This window comes from Cherax quadricarinatus, chromosome 20, assembly GCF_038502225.1.
Source record: "Cherax quadricarinatus isolate ZL_2023a chromosome 20, ASM3850222v1, whole genome shotgun sequence".
Lineage (NCBI taxonomy): Eukaryota > Metazoa > Arthropoda > Malacostraca > Decapoda > Parastacidae > Cherax > Cherax quadricarinatus.
This window is the reverse complement of record NC_091311.1, coordinates 47,746,909-47,767,087: the sequence shown is the minus strand read 5'-3', so window position 1 is coordinate 47,767,087 and position 20,179 is coordinate 47,746,909. Positions and strand designations below refer to the sequence as shown.

General features: G+C 40.5%; 1 protein-coding gene across 11 annotated transcripts in view; it reads right to left on the bottom strand.

The window, feature by feature from the left end:
* LOC128700397 (pH-sensitive chloride channel 1) overlaps window positions 1-20,179 on the bottom strand; it is a 658,890-nt gene that overhangs the window by 42,519 nt on the left and 596,192 nt on the right. For 8 of the 11 annotated variants that reach the window (XM_070087056.1, XM_053793657.2, XM_053793636.2 and 5 more), the window contains one exon: window positions 3,057-3,445. In XM_070087056.1, the coding sequence (XP_069943157.1) occupies window positions 3,057-3,445 (389 nt within the window). The remainder of the gene's footprint in view (window positions 1-3,056; window positions 3,446-20,179) is intronic. The other 3 variants (XM_053793650.2, XM_053793643.2, XM_053793664.2) reach the window with 1 other exon arrangement.

The following is a 20,179-nucleotide window of genomic DNA, read 5'->3' as shown; positions in this document are numbered from 1 at the left end:
ACAAGGGGTGATGAGGAAGAGGGGATAGGTGAAGAACAGATGGGGAGTGGAAAGGCTATAGCTAAAGAGAAAGAGCCAGGGACAGACTCAGCAGCAAAGGCGTTGTGTGGTTTCTACTCAGCGTGACTGGTCGAAAAGAGCGTCAAAGGTTCGGGCGGTGTGGCGGCGCCACACCTCGTTTAACGACAAAGAGACGCACGTCTACGGCGATGGTGCTATAATGGCAAGGAGAGTGAAGAATTGAATTAATTAGCAAAGGAGGTGTGTTTGCATAAGAAGTGGAGAAGTGGCGGGACGTTGTTGAAGGTCAGGAAGAGTGGCTTGTACATAAGGCTAAGTGTAAAGAGTAATAGAAGCAGGATTGTGAACATCGTAGTTACGTAACAGTAAAGCATATATACATTGTTGCTTCTTGAAGGAGATTGATTCCCACTGTTACCATCACTAGTGTGAATATTTTAACCAAGTCTTCGTGTTAGAGCTCTTGAGAAAAGTGATATGATGGCGATGAGAGGCTCTTGATCCCAAGAACTGGACCTCCTTTTCTCGTCATTTGATCCAAAGAACCGGACCTGCTTTTCTCTTCCTTAGATAGAACCAGTAAAACGCCAACTAATTTAGCGTTTCACCATAATAATAAAAATAATAATCTTACAATAATAATAATAATAATAATAATAATAATAATAATAATAATAATAATCTTCCAATAATCTTATAATAATAATAATAATAATAATAATAATAATAATAATAATAATAATAATAATAATAATAATAATAATAATAATAATAATAATAATAATCTCCATGTTATAATGTTAAACTGATATAGCAGTTTTCTTTCAGATTAGCGTTTGTGTCTTTAAAAGAAGATTAGTAACCTAACGTAACGACTTAGCCAATAAAGATATTTCTAGTAAAAATAATGACAGAAAACCCTTGAATGGAGCTCAAATCATAGATTAAAATGATTATACCTGATTTTTAATTCATCAGTGGTTAAACTGCATCGATGTGTCCGTCAGATGCAGCCTTGAAGAGGGAACACAGTATTTATAAGGAGTACATAAAGGTATGTACAAGATTTTAATTCTTGAAATTGTGTGGCTGGAGTGACCTGCATCATGCATAATGGCGGTGTTCCATGACACCGGTGCGTCATGAGTAACACATAGCAATGACAGGTAGCGTAAAGCATTACGAACTGGTGCTGAGAGGCGAACTTATATCAGAGGTTAGTGGCTGAAGCACAACACAGCCTCCGAATACAAAGTAACAGTCCAGAATAGTTTTCCGTACTGTGAAACTTTCATATATTCGCCCTGTTTTTTTTCGCCCTGTCATAAGACTGCGAGTAAACAGAAATACTCCGCGCTGCACTGATGGTAATATCTCTGACCAGAAGGAATTTATGATGGTCATGAATGATAACATATCATGTAATTTTTTTTTTGCCTAAGTTTGATTTAGAAAACTTAAAAATCATTTGTAAGACTAGTATATTTATATTATTATTATTTATATTATTATTAATATTAAAACAATACAGCCTTATGAGTAAAAAAAATACTTAGGGGTGGGTGATAATCAGGTTAGAGAGTAGCTCCAGGTCTTTGATACAAGCCCCTTTGACCAGCATCAGGGTACCCACCTAGATAGAAAAAGATGCATTCATCATTCTTACAAATATAATATGACGTATGCACTTACAAGTGGCAAAAAATTATATATATATATATATATATATATATATATATATATATATATATATATATATATATATATATATATATATATATATATATATATATATATATATATATATATATATATATATATATATATATTTACTTGTTGCCACTTGTAAATACGTACGTCACATTATATTAGTAAGAATGCAGGATGCATCTTTTCCTATCTCCATGTTTATTTATCTTAATAAACAAACTGACATGAATGCATTGTCGTCAACATGATGTTGTTACTGCCACAGTATTTTCAAGAAACAGGTGGGTGGAGGGAGGTGCTGAACTAGGATAGACAAGGGTGAGTCTCAACTCAGGCTGACAAATTTCTTTACCTGATATACGAACCTCCATTCTGCATGATGCAGTATGACCGGGAAATATATCTATTTTCTGTTCCCATAATGCATCTATCGTATAGAATATGCTAGCAGCACAATGTTGATATACTTAATGTCTAGAAATTTGATCTCCACAGAATCATAATATGTACTCTTACGAGGGTGAGGGTGGGAGACGATACGTTTGTACTCTGTGAAATGTACTATTCACTGACTACAAAGAACGTTCTAGACTACAGTTTGTTATAATATTTACAAATAACAACAGAAAATTTAAGATTATAGAGAAAATGGCGTCACAGGTGCAAGTATACACCAAACGATACGTACTTATTAACATACTACCCATGACAAACATTAGTTATGGAGCCTTTACTATAAAGCCAACAACGTCACACAGCCGGTCTAGGCATCAGGCAAGAAGCTAGAGAAAATTGTGACATTAATAAGTCAAGAGAGAGCAGGCATCACCTGGTCAATGTAAGATTCCAGTACAAGTGTCAAATGTTTACTACTGCTATATGGCGGTGCTTTCAACTGCACTGATTCAGTGCTCGTGGCAAGCGTCCTCTTATTCAAACATTCAAAGATAAACAAGTAGAAAATGCAAGATAAACACTGCAAGACATGTTAATAGGACTTGGATTAAACAGCAAAAATATTCTGGCAAAAAAAGAAACATTACCAGTAACTCAGACTGAAATAAAAAAAAATAGCAGACCTGTGTATCCAAAAGAGGTTATTACATTAACAATATCACACAGCATCTAAAAGAACTGATATGTGTACTACTGCTGACGTCACTTCATTAGGTGAGCTCCAGGGTAACTTGGGCGCTTGGTAATTAAAAGGAGCTTGCAAAATTCCCACAAGCTTGGCGCCGAAAAGATAAAAATAAGATAAAAAAAAAGGGTAATGCATAAGCAGCTGTGAAAAAAAGGAAGATGACATTAACATTAATGCTTACATGTTTGTTCTCTGTTAATACCTGGATGACCGCGTTTTCTCCAGGCATGTAGGCCATGTTGTGCTTAGGTCTTTTGCGGCCTACGTAGTTAACTACGACGAATTCTAACAGCGATACGTAGATGAAGAACATACACACGCTGTCCCAAACGTTCATGGCGCTCAGGTTGGAGACGACAGGCAGAGTGGAGCGGAAACTGTTAGAGGTGGTGAAAAAGTTGAGCATTGTGGTGACACCGATCATGACTCTGGCAGGGACGGCGTTCCACTCCAGCCAGAAAGTTATGAAGGAACTCGTTACCAGGACGATGCCGGGGAAGAATACAGTACTGAAATAAAAAGCATCATCGCGGCTGAATTCAAGATCTACTTTTAAGCAGCTGTAATTCCCTGTAATGGCGTAGTAGGGATTTGTTGTGGCCGTAGTTATGATGTTGGAGAACCATGGGCCGGCAGTAGCAGCCATCGTGGCAGTGACGGTCATCGTGGCAGTGACGGTCATCGTGGCAGTAGCAGCCATCGTGATAGTGGTGGTCATCGTAGCAGTGGCAGTCATCGTAGCAGTGGCAGTCATCGTGGCAGTGGCAGTCATTGTGGCAGTAGCAGCCATCGTGGTAGTGGTGGTCATCGTAGCAGTGGCAGTCATCGTGGCAGTGGCAGCCATCGTGGCGGTGGCAGCCATGAAGGCAGTGGCAGTCATCGTAGCAGTGGCAGTCATCGTGGCAGTGGCAGCCATCGTGGGAATGGCAGCAATCGTGGTAGTGGCAGCCATCGTGGCAGTGGCAGCAATTGCGGAAGTGGCAGCCATAAACGCAGTGTCGGTCACCGGGGCAGTATCAGTTACCAGAGCAGTAGCAGCAGTCAACAGAGCAGTAGCAGTCACCAGGGTAGCAGCAGTCACCAGGGTAATAGCAGTCACCAGAATAGTAGTAGTCATCAGAGCAGTAGCAACAGTCACCAGAGCAGTAGAAGTCACCAGGGCAGTAGCAATCACCAGAGCAGTAGCAGTCACCAGAGCAGTAGCAGTCACCAGAGTAGTAGCAGTCACCAGAGCAGTAGGAGTCACCAGAGTAGTAGCAGTCACCAGAGCAGTAGGAGTCACCAAAGCAGTAGCAGTCACCAGAACAGTAGCAGTCACCAGGGTAGTAGCAGTCACCAGAGTAGTAGCAGTCACCAGAGTAGTAGCAGTCACCAGAGCAGTAGCAGTCACCAGAGTAGTAGCAGTCACCAAAGCAGTAGCAGTCACCAAAGCAGTAGCAGTCACCAGAACAGTAGCAGTCACCAGGGTAGTAGCAGTCACAAGAGTAGTAGCAGTCACCATAGCAGTAGCAGTCACCAAAGCAGTAGCAGTCACCAGAGCAGTAGCAGTCACCAAAGCAGTAGCAGTAATCAGAACAGCAGCAGTCACCAGGGTAGTAGCAGTCACCAGGGTAGCAGCAGTCACCAGAGCAACAGCAGTCACCAGAACAGGGTAGTAGCAGTCACCAGAGCAATAGCAGTCGCAATTGCAGCCATGGCAGCCAAAAAAAGGCAGTGACAGTCATTACAGCAGAATTCACAGGGGCAGTGGCAACCATCGGGGCAGTGACGTCCATCGGGGGAGCGTCAGCCATCGGGGGAGTGTCGACCATCGGGGCAGTAGCAATCATCGGGGCAGTAGCAACCATCGGGGCAGTAGCAACCATCGGGGCATCGAAGAGGTGTGGAAAGAGAAGAAAAAAAGAAACAAGTTAAGATTTGCCAAAAAAAAAAAAATCGTAAAACGCAACACACAGGACAGTTCAGAAAAACTTTTATTTAAAGACGAGAGATGTTCATCAATCACTTTTTTTGTCCAAACTACGCTACCTACAGATAAAAAAAATAACTACCACCCAGAATACTCAACTGCAAAGACCAAACTGTACTCGTTACGCATGTAGGTAAAGACACTTCTACACAATTCAAGACGTTTAATGAGGAAACGTCTCGCCCCCGAGTGTCTTCTTCAGCCCTACTACGGAGAACTTTAGTTTTGTATTAGGACTGAAGTAGCCACTTGAGGCGAAACGTGTTCTCAACAAGTGTCTTAAAGTGTGTTCAGAGGGATCTTGATCTATATGGTGTTTCACCATTCCTTCCCTCTCATTTGTACTCGTCAACTCTGACAAACTAACATCCTTTACATTGCAAAAATTTCCCGCACAACACAGTATAAACTACGAGTATTAGTTCACTCAAATCATACCCAACCACAAATTTATTTACACATCCATGTACACAGTCTCTTCAAAACCCACTCACCCAGTCAACTCACAGAGTCAACTCACACAGTCAACTCACCCAGTCAACTCACACAGTCAACCCAAGTCCACACACACACACAGATGAACTTTCATCCACACATCTTGCTATGATCTCAGCACCTACATCCATTACACTACACCCATCACAACTACACCCATCACAACTACACCCATTACAACTACATCCATTACAACTACACCCCATTACAACTACACCCGATTACACTACACCCATTACAACTACACCTATTACAACTACACCCATTACAACTACACCCAAGACATTACACCCATTACAACTACACCCATTACAAGTACACCCAATACAACTACACCCATCACAACTACACCCATTACAACTACACCCATTACAACTACACACCATTACAACTACACCCATTACAAGTACACCCAATACAACTACACCCATTACAAGTACACCCAATACAACTACACCCATTACAAGTACACCCAATACAACTACACCCATTACAAGTACACCCCTTTATGACTGTTCTCTACAACTAGACACATTAACTTTACCCACTAATTCTACGCTCATTCCACTTATACTTCTGCTACACCCCTCTGCAACACACCTATTATCACTACTACTACTACTACACGCACTACAACTACACCCACTATAAATACACCCACTACTACTACACGCACTACAACTACCACTATAAATACACCCACTACTACTACACGCACTACAACTACCACTATAAATACACCCACTACTACTACACGCACTACAACTACCACTATAAATACACCCACTACTACTACACGCACTACAACTACCACTATAAATACACCCACTACTACTACACGCACTACAACTACCACTATAAATACACCTACTACTACTACACCAACTGAAACAGTACCAATTATCTGATAGTGCAATTATTTATTTATAGAAAAAATTTTGTGCACAGTAAAACATTAAACCTTGAAATCAGATGTAATTGCATTATAACCTACCTTCAGCATCTCACAAGGCCGGAGAAAACCTGCCTAAATATTTCACAGTTTGGCTCGTGGCTACAGCAAGAACACGGCGTTCATTTTTTTTTCAAGCTTGAAAAGCAAAAGTATTTTTCATAAACATTTAATCTTTTAATCTGTTCAAACCCTCGTCTCAGCTCCTCGCCTAGAAATACAGCACCTAGGGTAACGAAGATCGTTGAATTTTGATCGGCTGAGTTTAAATGAGTCAGGATTTATTTCTCTCTAGACAGTGATGCAAACCTTCCTATGAGCTCAAGCTTTAAGCCTCTGTCTAAATATTTCACCAGAAATGAATATCAGGTTTGAAATAAATTTGAATGCCTTATACTGTATACTCTAAATGTGTGAGTCAAACAATGAAATATTTAGATGGTTGCCCAGAACGTGAGCGAAGGCTAGTTTATGTCACTGTTGAGAGAGAGAGAAATATTCCTAACACATTCAAAACTGAAGGGATCCCAGATACCAGTGTAGCTTGGTAGTGTGCAACTACCAGGGATACCTGCAAGGCTTGCCGCCTTTATTTTTTTTTGGGGGGGGGGATATCGAGTTAGATTTTAACCTGTGCCGAGGAAGTGCTCCCAGATAATTCGTACCCCGGTATCGCAATCCATTTACGACTTCCTCCAGAGAAAGGTCTCCCCAGAGTGACGTGTGGTGTGTGTTGTGCACATAGTGTGCAACAACGCTCAACCATTGATGGCTAGGTGGATGAGTGCTGTAGACTTCATTTTTCCCAGCCCAATGCCCTACACCACCTCGCCAACCTATCCCTTCAAAAAGCCTAACCTGCTGCTTCTCATCGCTGCATCGCATCTTCCTTTCCTCATCCACCACCACCACCACCACCACCACCACCCGTTTTGTCCATCACCGCCTGGTAACACTCACAACCAACTGCTGTTGCTCACCGCCTCACATCATTGCCCACCGCCTCACATCATTGCCCACCCCCTCACATCATTGCTCACCGCCTCACATCATTACCCACCGCCTCACATCATTGCCCACCGCCTCACATTATTGTCCACTACCACCTGCCAATCACCAACGCTTGCCCCAAGCCACCTGACCAATGTATTCGTGTGGGAGGTGCTGATGAAGGGCGGGAGGAAAGCTTTGGTTGTGGTAACTGAGTTGATGGGGTCGGTGGTGGTTATAGTAGATGTAATGGTGTTGACAGTAGCAGTGGTGGTGGTGGTGATGGTGTAGTGGTGGTGATGGTGTAGTGGTGGTGGTGATGGTGTAGTGGTGGTGGTGATGGTGTAGTGGTGGTGATGTTGGTAGTGGTGGGATAACGATGGTGGGTAACTCCAGTCAGACCTTGTTCTTTGCGCCTTGCTAGCCTAGCCATTGTTGTTGCCACCTGGTGAGCCTAGTTCAGTCTAAAGTTCAGCGAAACAAACGTTGTTTCACCCTCACTAACTCAAGTCACTGGAGAAGCCGGACATATCCTCCTACTCTTTCGGATGCCTACGGCCTCGGCGTAGGGCTAACATGAGCCATCCTGCTGTGTACCATTTACCCAATAAACGTATAATTCGTCTCCAAGTCTATTTACCAACCATTCTGCCAACCATACCAAAAGTTACCACGAAGAACATGGATATTTCGAAACAACGGTAAAAACCATTCGTGGCCTAGTAGGCGACTCTCTCGCCTCACACACTGAGTGTCCGTGGTTCAATCTCTGGCCGGATGGAAATAGTGGGTGTTTCCTTACACCCAGTATTTCCATCCCAGCCGTCTCCGTTCACCTAGCAAGTAGGTCGCATCCTGGGGGACAAGATTGAAGGACCCCCATGGAAATAAGACACAGTCTTCGATGACACACTGACTTTCTTGCGTTATCCTGGGTGGCTAGCCCTCCGGCGCTTAAAAATCTGAACAAAATTTTATCTTACATTTGGTTGCAGCAGTGGTGATATACCGAGGACAGAGAGAGAGAGGGAGGAAAGACATAAGTCACATATCACTTTATCGCCCCATCCAAGCACTATCACGTTATACTGATGTATTGTAGACAGCCTGTACTGTCTGCTAGGCAGCCTATGCTGTCTGCTAGATTCATATCCCGCGGCACTACGGTGCTGCCCTCTCTTGGCCTGCCCAGGTCAGTGAGACGCGGAGCCCATCCGCCCTCACTTCACGGCCTACACCCCAAGATTCAACAGCTCTCCCGTCCACGGTCTGGCTATCGGTCATCCTCCTCACTCTGCCCCGCTGCGAACTCACTATTATAAATAAACCAGATGCTACCCCCGCAGTTACCTACAAATAAGAATCAGAACCTTCGTTAGTAATACAGGCAAAACAGTATCTACAAGTCACTTCGCTGAGACACATCTACATCCAGGATTTATGCCTTAGATCCAAGTCAGTTCCCCTGTCTTCTAATATGTTTTTTTCCTTATAATCTACCTAGTCCATAATTACTATAGCATTTGCTTTGTCTAGGATCTTTATTTAATTCATGGTATAACCTAACAAATCTTTGTGGGCAATTGTGTTGTAGAGGTGTGAGCTGTGCTCAGACCTCTACAACATGACGATACTCGGGAGTTTGTGCCGCTTATCCACATCCAAAGTCTTGGCATCAGACAAGAGTCGACCGAGCACCCCTGTACAGAGAGAAATATGATCACCGACTACCCTGATGGCTAAGATACCCCCATGCAGTTAGAATCTCTGGCAACGACCACCTCTTTGCTGAAGGCATCTTGACTCACTCGTTACCATCGTCTCCATGATGTCCCGCTTTCCAGCACCTTCAGGCACTGCCGACGCATGAGCATCCCCGCACCAATGCTCCTTATTCACATTTTAATATCCACTTAAAACATGATCTCAAATATACCATCACTGCCTCTAACCTCTACCTTCCTGCAACGTTTATAGCCTATGCTTCACATTCATATATATATATATATATATATATATATATATATATATATATATATATATATATATATATATATATATATATATATATATATATATATATATATATACATATATATATATATATATATATATATATATATATATATATATATATATATATATATATATATATATATATATATATATATATATATATATATATATATATATATATATATATATGCAAGGAATTCGCAAGAGCAGGCGAAATATACACAAACACTGATCTCTGGCTGAAGGAGACTCGAATCTACGAACCTTGGAACAAGATACGCAGTGCTTTACCAATCTACCCACACTGGACCAATACCTTGGAGTCCACCTTGCGCTAGACTTTGATCCAAGGTAGCCAGCTTTCAGGGAGAAAGCTTACAGCTTTTCATCTCATCCCCTGCATGCATCAGCCTTACTAGAGATATTAACAATGCATGCAGGGGATGAGATGAAAAGCTGTAAGCCTTCTCCCTGAAAGCTGGCTGCCTTGGATCAAAGTCTAGCGCAAGCTTGACTCCAAGGTATTGGTCCAGTGTGGGTAGATTGGTAAAGCACTGCGTACCTTGTTCCAAGGTTCGTAGGTTCGAGTCTCCTTCAGCCAGAGATCAGTGTTTGTGTATATTTCGCCTGCTCTTGCGAATTCCTTGCATTGTTAATATCTCTAGTTAGGCTGATGCATGCAAGGAATGAGACGAAAAGCTGTAAGCCTTCTCCCTGAAAGCTGGCTGCCTTGGATCAAAGTCTAGCGCAAGCTGGACTCCAAGGTATTGGTCCAGTGTGGGGTAGATTGGTAAAGCACTGCGTACCTTGTTCCAAGGTTCGTAGATTCGAGTCTCCTTCAGCCAGAGATCAGTGTTTGTGTATATTTCGCCTGCTCTTGCGAATTCCTTGCATTGTTAATATCTCTAGTTAGGCTGATGTATGCAGGGGATGAGATGAAAATCTGTAAGCCTTCTCCCTGAAAGCTGGCTGCCTTGGATCAAAGTCTTGCGCAAGCTGGACTCCAAGGTATTGGTCCAGTGTGGGTAGATTGGTAAAGCACTGCGTACCTTGTTCCAAGGTTCGTAGGTTCGAGTTTCCTTCAGCCAGAGATCAGTGTTTATATATACATACATACATATATATATATATATATATATATATATATATATATATATATATATATATATATATATATATATATAAAGAAGAAAAAGGCACAATACCATTACTGGAACAATACACAAATAACCTGCACATAGAAAAGAGAAGCCTACGACTTTGTCAATGGTCCAAGACGGACCGAAACGTTTTCATATGCTTCTCTTTCTATATGCGGGTTATGCACAATATATATATATATATATATATATATATATATATATATATATATATATATATATATATATATATATATAAAGATATACAATGCCTGTTATAATTAATTAAACTACTTAGTTTTACTTACCTTATATGATAACTTAAAACTTCATTGAAGATCTTCTGTGTGAGGCACAAATTCTCTAAGAGGATTCTTAACTAATACTGGATGATGAAAACTATAAGAAGCTTCTCTCTACACAACTGTGGCCAAAGCAAGATACATACATTAAAACTTGCACCTGCCACAACAAAAGCATCAGGAAGATGAACAACTTATCTGTATGCAAACCTTAAGATTCCAGATTATTATTCTTTTGTATTACTTCCTGACGTTTGAGTTTGCAGCAGTCATGTGAGTTTCAGCTTCTGTGGCTGTCATTCATCAATAATATTTTGTACTTCTCCACTAGACAGGAACTGCAGCATGTAACCTTATTCAGTAAATGGCTGCTATTGTAAGAAAAGAAATCCAAGAAATTTGACTGCCATAAAAATATCTCTCAGACAGATACCCTGATAAGACAGGCATTTTGAAATTCTAGAACCCTAGTAATTTAACCTTAAAATCTTTGGTTGCTTGAGAAAGTTCTAACCCAAGAATCTGTGAAAGAATCAATTCTGTCCCTACACAGTTTTACAATTCTGTATTATTATTTAACGTAAACTTTAAACTGCTACTACATACCTGTGACCAGTTTCGAGATTTTCCTAAAAACGCAATCCGGGCTGAGAACAGACTTTCTTGCTTCCTGCCTGGACGAATAGGCTGTTGCTGCCAGCGGCTTGCAGGATTACAGAGCTATCTCAGCTTCTCTGATCTAGCACTTGTAGCAGGTAGTTGTCCACTTTCCTTTTGAAAACTGATTTTATTCTGGAAATATGTCTTATATCTGATGGCAGAATTTGAAGAATCTTTAACCATTGGTTTTTGACGCGGTTTTCTGTGAGTATGCTTATGAGACTTCTGCATTTCACTAGATTTATATTCAACACTTCTTCCTGTAACTCTCCAAACCTGAAAGCTCTTTTAGAGTAGTCAGGGACCTAATATTAAGCTATTTGACACAAGTTGCCTATGGTGTGTTATCAGTTACTACATATCACCATTTAATAAGCCAATTGTACACTACAGCTCAAGGCAGTCTAATATAATTCGAAGAGCTAGACTGGCTGGAATCAGTCTTACATTTTAGTTCGATTTGACATACTTATCCAGGCGCTAGTTTTCACTAATAGAAGTAACTTTAATAAGAAAACTACTGTACCAACCAGGTACTACGTGTACTAGGTTCACGTAGTACCTGGTAACTACGTGTACTAAGTACAAGTAGTACCTGGTCACTACATATACTAGGTACGCGTAGTAGCCAACACCATCCAACCATTTTTTTTCACAGCTAATGCGTGTTGGCACTCACAGACTTGCACTGGTTGGTAGCTACTGCAAGCAAGATATTCTTTTTCTGCAGCAGGAGATACGTAACAATCAATTACTGTCCGTAATATTCTCTCCATAAAACAACACAGTTGGTAGAAGATGAATGTCTGCATATAAGAGTGATAACTATAAAGTATAAAACATGTAAATAAATAATCAGCAAGAGAAATTTAATAATTCCTTTGAGCTTTAAGCTGGCAACTTCGTGGAGCTGTAAATAATTTTAGCTACACGCTAAGGTAGTTGACATGATACCAGCTACCAATACTGCGTAACACCCTTGTCGGCTACTGACTCCTTCCAGTAATGTTGCGGCTAGCAGTGAGTAAGTAGGATACATCAACCATTGTTAATCATTTCTGAATTCCGCCGGTCAATAGTCTCAACTCAACAGTGACCCGCGCCGACCAATGATTACCACCACATCCTGATTACCCAATGTTCCTATCTAACCAAAGGCCTTCAGTAACCACTGATATTCCATAATGACTTTCAGTATTCAGTAGCCTTTTCATAGCCCGCGATTCTTACCTCATTGGATAGCAATATTTATCATTATATAACATTAATTAATCATTATTAATCAAGGATACTATGTACCAGCTGGACATCACTAGCTAATAACTTGTACTAAACAGAACCCCAAATACATGTATACCACCTCCATCAATAAGAAAAACAGCCATAAGAAAAATTCACCAGTTGAATCTCTGACTCAGAGTTGGCTCCAACTTTATCTTGTTTTTATATCTATAAGAATTAAATTAGTCCTGTAGTATCCACGGCCACGAATGTTCTGGCATCAGGAGTGCCAGACCCGGTGTACTTATTGGGTCCCTGATTGGTCCAGCGGGCTAAGGTGTTAGAAGGTTAGCTTGGTTCCCAGGAGCCTGGCTGAACATCCCGGGTTCAATTCCCGGCTGGTCGCAGTATTGTTATTTGTATAAAGCCACTTTGCTCTGTGGATGCACTAATATGTAACTATATATATCTCTATAATAGAGATATTACCAGGGATGACTTTTAAATATACTGTGGCTGGATAGCTTCGTTTTGCTTGTAAAATTTATGCATGAACTTTTATTCTAACTTCTACAGAACCACTATATTTGTAAAAAAAAAAAAAAAGATTTCCACTGCATAAAGCACCAAAATAAGGGTCTTGTTATTAAAGAAAAACTGCCAGTCAGTGACTGTGGAACTAAGACTCATGGACAGATCCAAAGATTAACCGCAGTTAAGCCAGGAGCTTACACGAATCACCAACAGCTGTTGGTTTTCGCCAGGTAGATAGAATAAACGAGTTACCCCTATCGAGAAAAAGTTTTTTTCTTATACCGTCTTCTAGAGTACAGCAGAGATGGGCTTTTTTAGTAACCACCCACTCTAGGTAAGAATGTTTTTTGTAGTCACTGAGTTACTACCAGGAGGAAAGGACTTCCATCATTCATTGGATGCTAAAAAGGATACTAATTCAGGATCGTCTAGAAAAACAGAACTTTCTATAACTCAATGACTGTCAGTAAGGAAGGACTATTAAACAACTTTACATTATAGAACGGATGCTAGGAAAGAAAAACTTTTTATCATTCATTGACTTCCAGTAAAGGAAAAGCTTTCGAACATTCAGCGGTTCTTAGCGTGAACTTTCATTCAGTAATAGGCAGGAAGAACTTTCTATCATTCAGTGGGTGCTACTAGCATGAAATTCCCTATGATTCGGCCACAGAAGACATAACTTTCCATTATTTAATGACTGATATGGGAGAATTTTGCATAAGCCAATGATTGCCAACAGTGAAGAAGCTTTGATGTCAGTGGCTGCCAGTGATTGACATCATTCGGTGGCTGGCAATGACCACTTTGTAAAGCCCACTTACGATTGGAGAAACTAATAAGTGGCCTACAGGAGTTAGTAAACAAATGCCACATACATTACTGAAAAGCCGTTCTAGCCAAGGCTTACGATTATCTAGTCAATACAAATAACTCTTCTCCCCAAATGGCTCATCGCTCTAGTTTGTGAAGTTAAATATTTTTGAGACCTAGTGGCTATTATTTTTCTGCGTCATTCATCCTCCAACAGTCCTTACCGACAAATTATAATAGCAACACTCAAGGATATCTACCAAAGCTGCTTCTAAAAATTAAGGACCTCTGATGCCAGGGTCTCCGTAAACCAAGGACCAATTAAAGCAATAGATATGATTCATTCTTAAATCTATGTAACATTATTCTTATTATTATTGTTATTATTATTATTATTATTAATTATTATTATTATTATTATTATTATTATTATTATTATTATTATTATTATTATTATTATTATTATTATATATTATTATTGCTATTTGTTATTATTATTATTATTATTATTATTATTATTATTATTATTATTATTATTATTATAATCAGATAAAACGCTAAATCTGCATGGGTTATACAGCGCTACAGATATAATTTATAATAGTTTAAATAAACTAAAAGGAATAATTGTGTACAGTGCGTCAGGACTTGGAGAACGGTACCTGTGCTTGAAGAGGACCGTGGATTTTAGAGAGGTTCTTATTCGTGCGTTTGTTTTAGTGTGAAGGTGAAGAAGAACCAGTGAGAGTGAGACGTGAGAGAGCATGTTACATGCTCACTCACTGAACCTGCTGCCACCAGTGAACTTGTTCTGCTTGTGCTCATTCTCTTGCTGGATTATGACTACTAATATTGGGGAGTGGAGGTGGTAAGAGGCAGTGTTACGCTTAGTTTCTAAGTAATACGATCTACGGAGAATTTACGCATGCGTCGTGAGTCAACCAAAGCGCCCTACATCTGTGACGGACGGCATTGGCAGCTGAAGTGTTAAATACTAAAGCCGGAGTTCGCAAGAACTCTCTACTGGTGATGGGTCAGTCAAAGCCAGGGCTACACTGCTGGAGTAAACAGGAGTGGAACACTGGAAGCTCAACAGATATGCTGACTGTCAAACTAAAAGTCAGATCAGTTTTATATAATGCATTGAAAAAACATTCGAATGTTAGCGATATACAGACCAATTACATCAAGGACCTGCGATGTCTGTGAACTGAGTGTATGTTTGGGTGAGCGTGGGCAGCCTGCTGTGACCCAAGTGACAGGTAGTGAAGGTGAGGAGGAGGGGTCAGGGAAGGTCATTCGCCTCCAGGTCTACCTTGATCGTCACTTCTCCACGCCAACTACCAACGCCAGGGATCACTGCAATTAGACTTTCTACATTTCAAGCATTATTAAACTACCAATTAGAGTGAAATGCTCTAAAGATCAAGGTGCGGTGGTTAGTTGGCCACACTTAACGCCAGGTTTAAGACGTCCAGGCAGTCAGTTGCAGGAGGTTGGGTGTGAGAGGAGAGCATGGTAGACCTGGACGGGCTGCTCACGTGGTGGGAGTTTTGGGTACAGTAGCAGCAGCAGCAGCCACAGCAGCGCCAGCAGCAGAGGCGGCAGCAGCAGCAGCAGCAGCAGCAGCAGCAACAACAACAGCAGGAGGGGCAGAGGGAGGAACGGGATTGCAGGGAGAGTAGAATGAGAATGGTAAGGAAATAATGGCAAGGAAAAGGAAAGGTTTCAAAAAAGAATAAAGATGAGTCAGGGGAAGGAGTAGAAGGGAAAAGGAAAATGGGTAAATGGTATAAAAGATCTAACTCAGAAAGATATATCACAAAGACAAAATTTGAAAAAGCTAGAGAAGAGAACACTGGGAAAAGGAAAAACTGAAAGAAAATGTATTAAAAAGAGATAATAAAAGAAAGGAAGTGAGTAATAAAGAAAAGTAAGGTAAGAGAAGGTGTGTGTGTGTGTGTGTGTGTGTGTGTGTGTGTGTGTGTGTGTGTGTGTGTGTGTGTGTGTGTGTGTGTGTGTGTGTGTGTGTGTGTGTGTGTGTGTGTGTGTGTGTATATATATGTTTTCGTGTGTTCACCTCACCTAACTTTGGTTGCAGGAGTCGAGTCTCAGCTCCTGTTCCGGCCTCTTAACTTACCATTGCCAGGTTTATCCCCTCCTAGGCTCGTGGGCTCTCTTATATTTACTCTCATAATATGTATAAAGCCTCTATAACTTCTTTGTCCAGGCCATTCCACTCCCTCAGCTCCCTGAAGCTAAAGAAATACTTTTAACATCCCTGTGAATCATCTCTGTTTTAACTTCTAAATATGTCCTCGTTTGCCCATTTCCCATCTTTCGAAGTCTATCCGTGTCAAACCTATCAAATTTTCTGATTATTTTGTATGCTGTTATCATATCTCTTTTGGTTCTGCAGTGCTCTAATGTAGTCAGATTCAGTTCCTTGAGCTTCTCTTCGCAGATGATTTTCCTTATCTCTTGGACTAGTCTTATTCCATACCTTTGCATATACTCCAGTTTCTCAACATATATTGTCATACATGCATTCCATGCTGGTGCTGCATACTCTAAAACAGATTTAAAATATATCGTATGTACAGCAGTGAATGACACTTTGTTGATATTCCTGAAATCTACTCGTTGATTTACCAAACGAACCTTTCCTACAGAGGTCATTCGGTTGGTGTGTTCCTCTGACAATATTCTTGGCACTATTCTCACGCCAAAGTTTTTCTTCTTGAGTGTGGTAGACAGTATTTGTCCCCCCGAGTTTATAATCAGTATCCGGTCTTCTTGATAATTCCACAATTTTCATAACCTTGTATTTGCTGTGGTTGTCTTCGTGTAGCCCTTTGTTTGACCAGTCTTGCTCTTTATCCAGCTGCATTTGTAGCCGTTATTTTCCTCATTGGTCTGCATTCTCATCAATGTTACATCATTCGCTCATTCTCCTCGTTAATGTTACTTAATTCCTTCCTGCCTTTGAAGTTTTTTGTCGCTATCTGTTATGAGGTACAATATGAAATGTCTTCCAGTCCAATAAAATGCAGTTCACCCGTCCCTCTCTCTCTCTCCTTCCTCACTTCTATTATCTTGTCATAGAATTCCAGTAGGTTTATGAAACAAGATTTAATTTCTCTAAATCCATACGGTTTACTGTCTATGAAACATCTTTTCTCCAACAGTTTCACCACTTTTCTTCTAATCATCTTTAGACCATTGATACTGGGCTTCAGTTTAACAGTTCCTTCCTTAAAACTGAAACTACAGTTGCTGTCTTCCAGATCTCTGGCAACTGTTCCATACCCATCGATTTGTAGATTTTAGCTAGTGAATCAGACAGTGCCTCTGCTACATCTTGAAATACATATTGTGGAACCTTGTCCAGTCTTATTGTTTATGATGAATTCAGCCCACTCAAAAGTTTTTTCACCTCTTTCCTTGTAATAGTGTTATGTCCAGCACCTGTTGGTGCACTCCTTCTCATTGATTTTCTGGTGTTGCCTCTGATTCCATTAAGAACACCTCTTCTTCAGTCTTATTACATGGTCTTTTACTTCTGCCTTTCTTCTGATGTGACTGTGAGACAGGTTGGATTCAAACTTGGCTTTTGCTACTACGTCCTTTTCAAATTGTTGTTCATCTTCTTGCATCACCCTTGTATATTCATTTTCGGCTCTTCTGATAATTTCTCTCCTTCGCCTCTTTTAGCTTTTCCATACTCTTGATTTTTTTTATTTTCCTTTCTGCATCTTTGGTTGAAATCCAGGCTCCCTTACTTTATCCTATCTTCTCTCCTTTTGGGTATGGATTTTCTGCTTAATGGCACTCTCCCACGAGGAATTTCATCATCTCATTCTATAACTTTCCTTGCATATCCCTTTCCGATTTTTACAGCATTCAAGAATTCTCTCGTTTAAAGTTTCCTCGTCTGAAATCTTTTTTCTTATTGCCCACCTGCTATTCTTCCCTCATTGTTTACATACACATGATATTCGACATTCAGCAGTACATCGTCGCCAGCACCCAGGGTTTCTCATGTTCCATTTCACGTATGTCAGAGGCATTCACGGTAAATTCTAAATCCAATCCCAGTGAGAAACTTGAACAGAATTCCTCCTCTGTAAGCCATGGGTGTCGTACGAGGCTACAAAAATGACGGGAGTAAAGGGCTAGTAACCCCTTCTTCTGTATACATTACTAAATTTAAAAAACAATGCTTTCGTTTTTCTTTTTAGGTCGCCCTGCCTCGGTGGGATACGGCCGTATTGTTGAAAAAAAAATCCAGTCTCACTTGCTTATCCCTTTCTCTCTTGTTTTGTCCTTCAATTTGACCCTTCACGTTTCGGGTCTGATCTGAGGGACCCAATTTTCCGAGTCTATTTCTTTGTGGTTTAAGTCATCCATGATTATTAGCTTCGCTTTTGCCACATGGGCTCCTCTTGCTGCTTCCGTTATTATGTCAGACTCTGCTTTGTGTGATATTCGTATTTGTGATTTGGTCTTCTACTGCTATTTGAGTCCTCCAGTCTTGACTGTGTCCGTATGTAACGACTTATCTCATTTCTGTTTATTCATTTCATCTCTTCAAAACTCCAGTGGTTTCTGATTAGTAGTACAACTTTTCTCCTTTCCTGTTTTATCTTTCCTCCTTATTCAATACTCTGATGGGAATATTGCTTATGTTATCATTTCAATTAGTTTTGTTTCTGTGATTGCTATGTGTGGGGCTTTCAATATTTTGTTTCTTTTAGTTTATCACTCTTATTTGATAATTCATCTGCGTTTCTGTTCCACGCACACTTAGCTTTCTTTTACTATGTTCTGGTTATCATGTATATGGATTTTTGGTTCATTGCTCATGATAAGGAGAGGAAGAGGTGAGGACGGAACTGGTGCGCACATCGTTACAGTGGAAGGAAACATGGTTATAGTTGTAGATAGGAGGAAAGTATGGAAGAGGGTGTATGGATATGAGATGAACAGGAGGCAAGCTTCGACTGATTTCTTGATGGTGGGAGAGCCTTCCTCTTGTCACCCACAATGTTTCGCTTTCCTGTAACTGACTATTTTTTATGCACACACACAACTTCTCCTTCTTCAGCTCTATTCTGTCTCTATCCAGGTATACACACTGATATTGTGTGCTGCTCAAGTATGCTATTTGTCTCAAAATCATGTTCAGAGCTAGTAGTGACCAGGTTAGCTTGATCGGGAATATTTTGTCCCGGCGAATACGTCTCAATCCTCTGCAAATTTTCTATATGCTTTGTATCTCTTACTTTCTTACTATAACCTCAATTATCGATATAATCCCATGTTCCTCCTCCCACCTCCATGACCTACCATCAGCATCCTCAAGTGAACTCCTTTTCATGTTCCTCCCGTTATCTTTTCCTCCGGGTTGCCTTTTCTGTTGTCATCAGTTCCCTTGTTGTCTTCCTGATCGACTCCTGTTCCTCCTAATATGAGAATATCTCTAGTAATGACGTATTTACTTTATCAATTCCTTTGTGTGTGTGTGTGTGTGTGTGTGTGTGTGTGTGTGTGTGTGTGTGTGTGTGTGTGTGTGTGTGTGTGTGTGTGTGTGTGTGTGTGTGTGTGTGTGTGTGAGAAACAAGTTGAGAGTAATGGGTGTTTCATCCAAAAAAATGTAAATTGAAAAGATTGCAAAAGCTTTTCAAACTACTAAGAGTTCTTTATCAGTACCGAATTAGGTATTGAAGTAACTTAACTGAAGTAGAGCTTCTCACAGAATAGAAGACCCAGAAAAAATTCGACTTGAGTGACACCTGTGCCTAGAAAGAAAAAGAATGCTCAACAATTAAAGCAGAAAATCGCAACGTTATGACATTCATGAGACGTAGGATACAGCACTAACGTCTCCATATAAAACCCGCGTTAATGAGAAGAACGTTTGCAGGTGTATTCATTGTTGGAGAAAGTCTGGCAGGAGTCTGACAATTCACGCAACACTTATACAATAGCACCAGTCTAACAATGTCTTGCAACACATATATACTAGCAACATTCTAACAATGTCTTGCAACACATATACGCTAGCAAGTCTAACAATGCATTGCAACACATATATACTAGCAACATTCTAACAATGCCTTGCAACACATATACACTAGCAAGTCTAACAATGTGTTGCAACACATATGCACTAGTACTAGTCTAACAACGCCTGGCAGCATACTTGCAAGC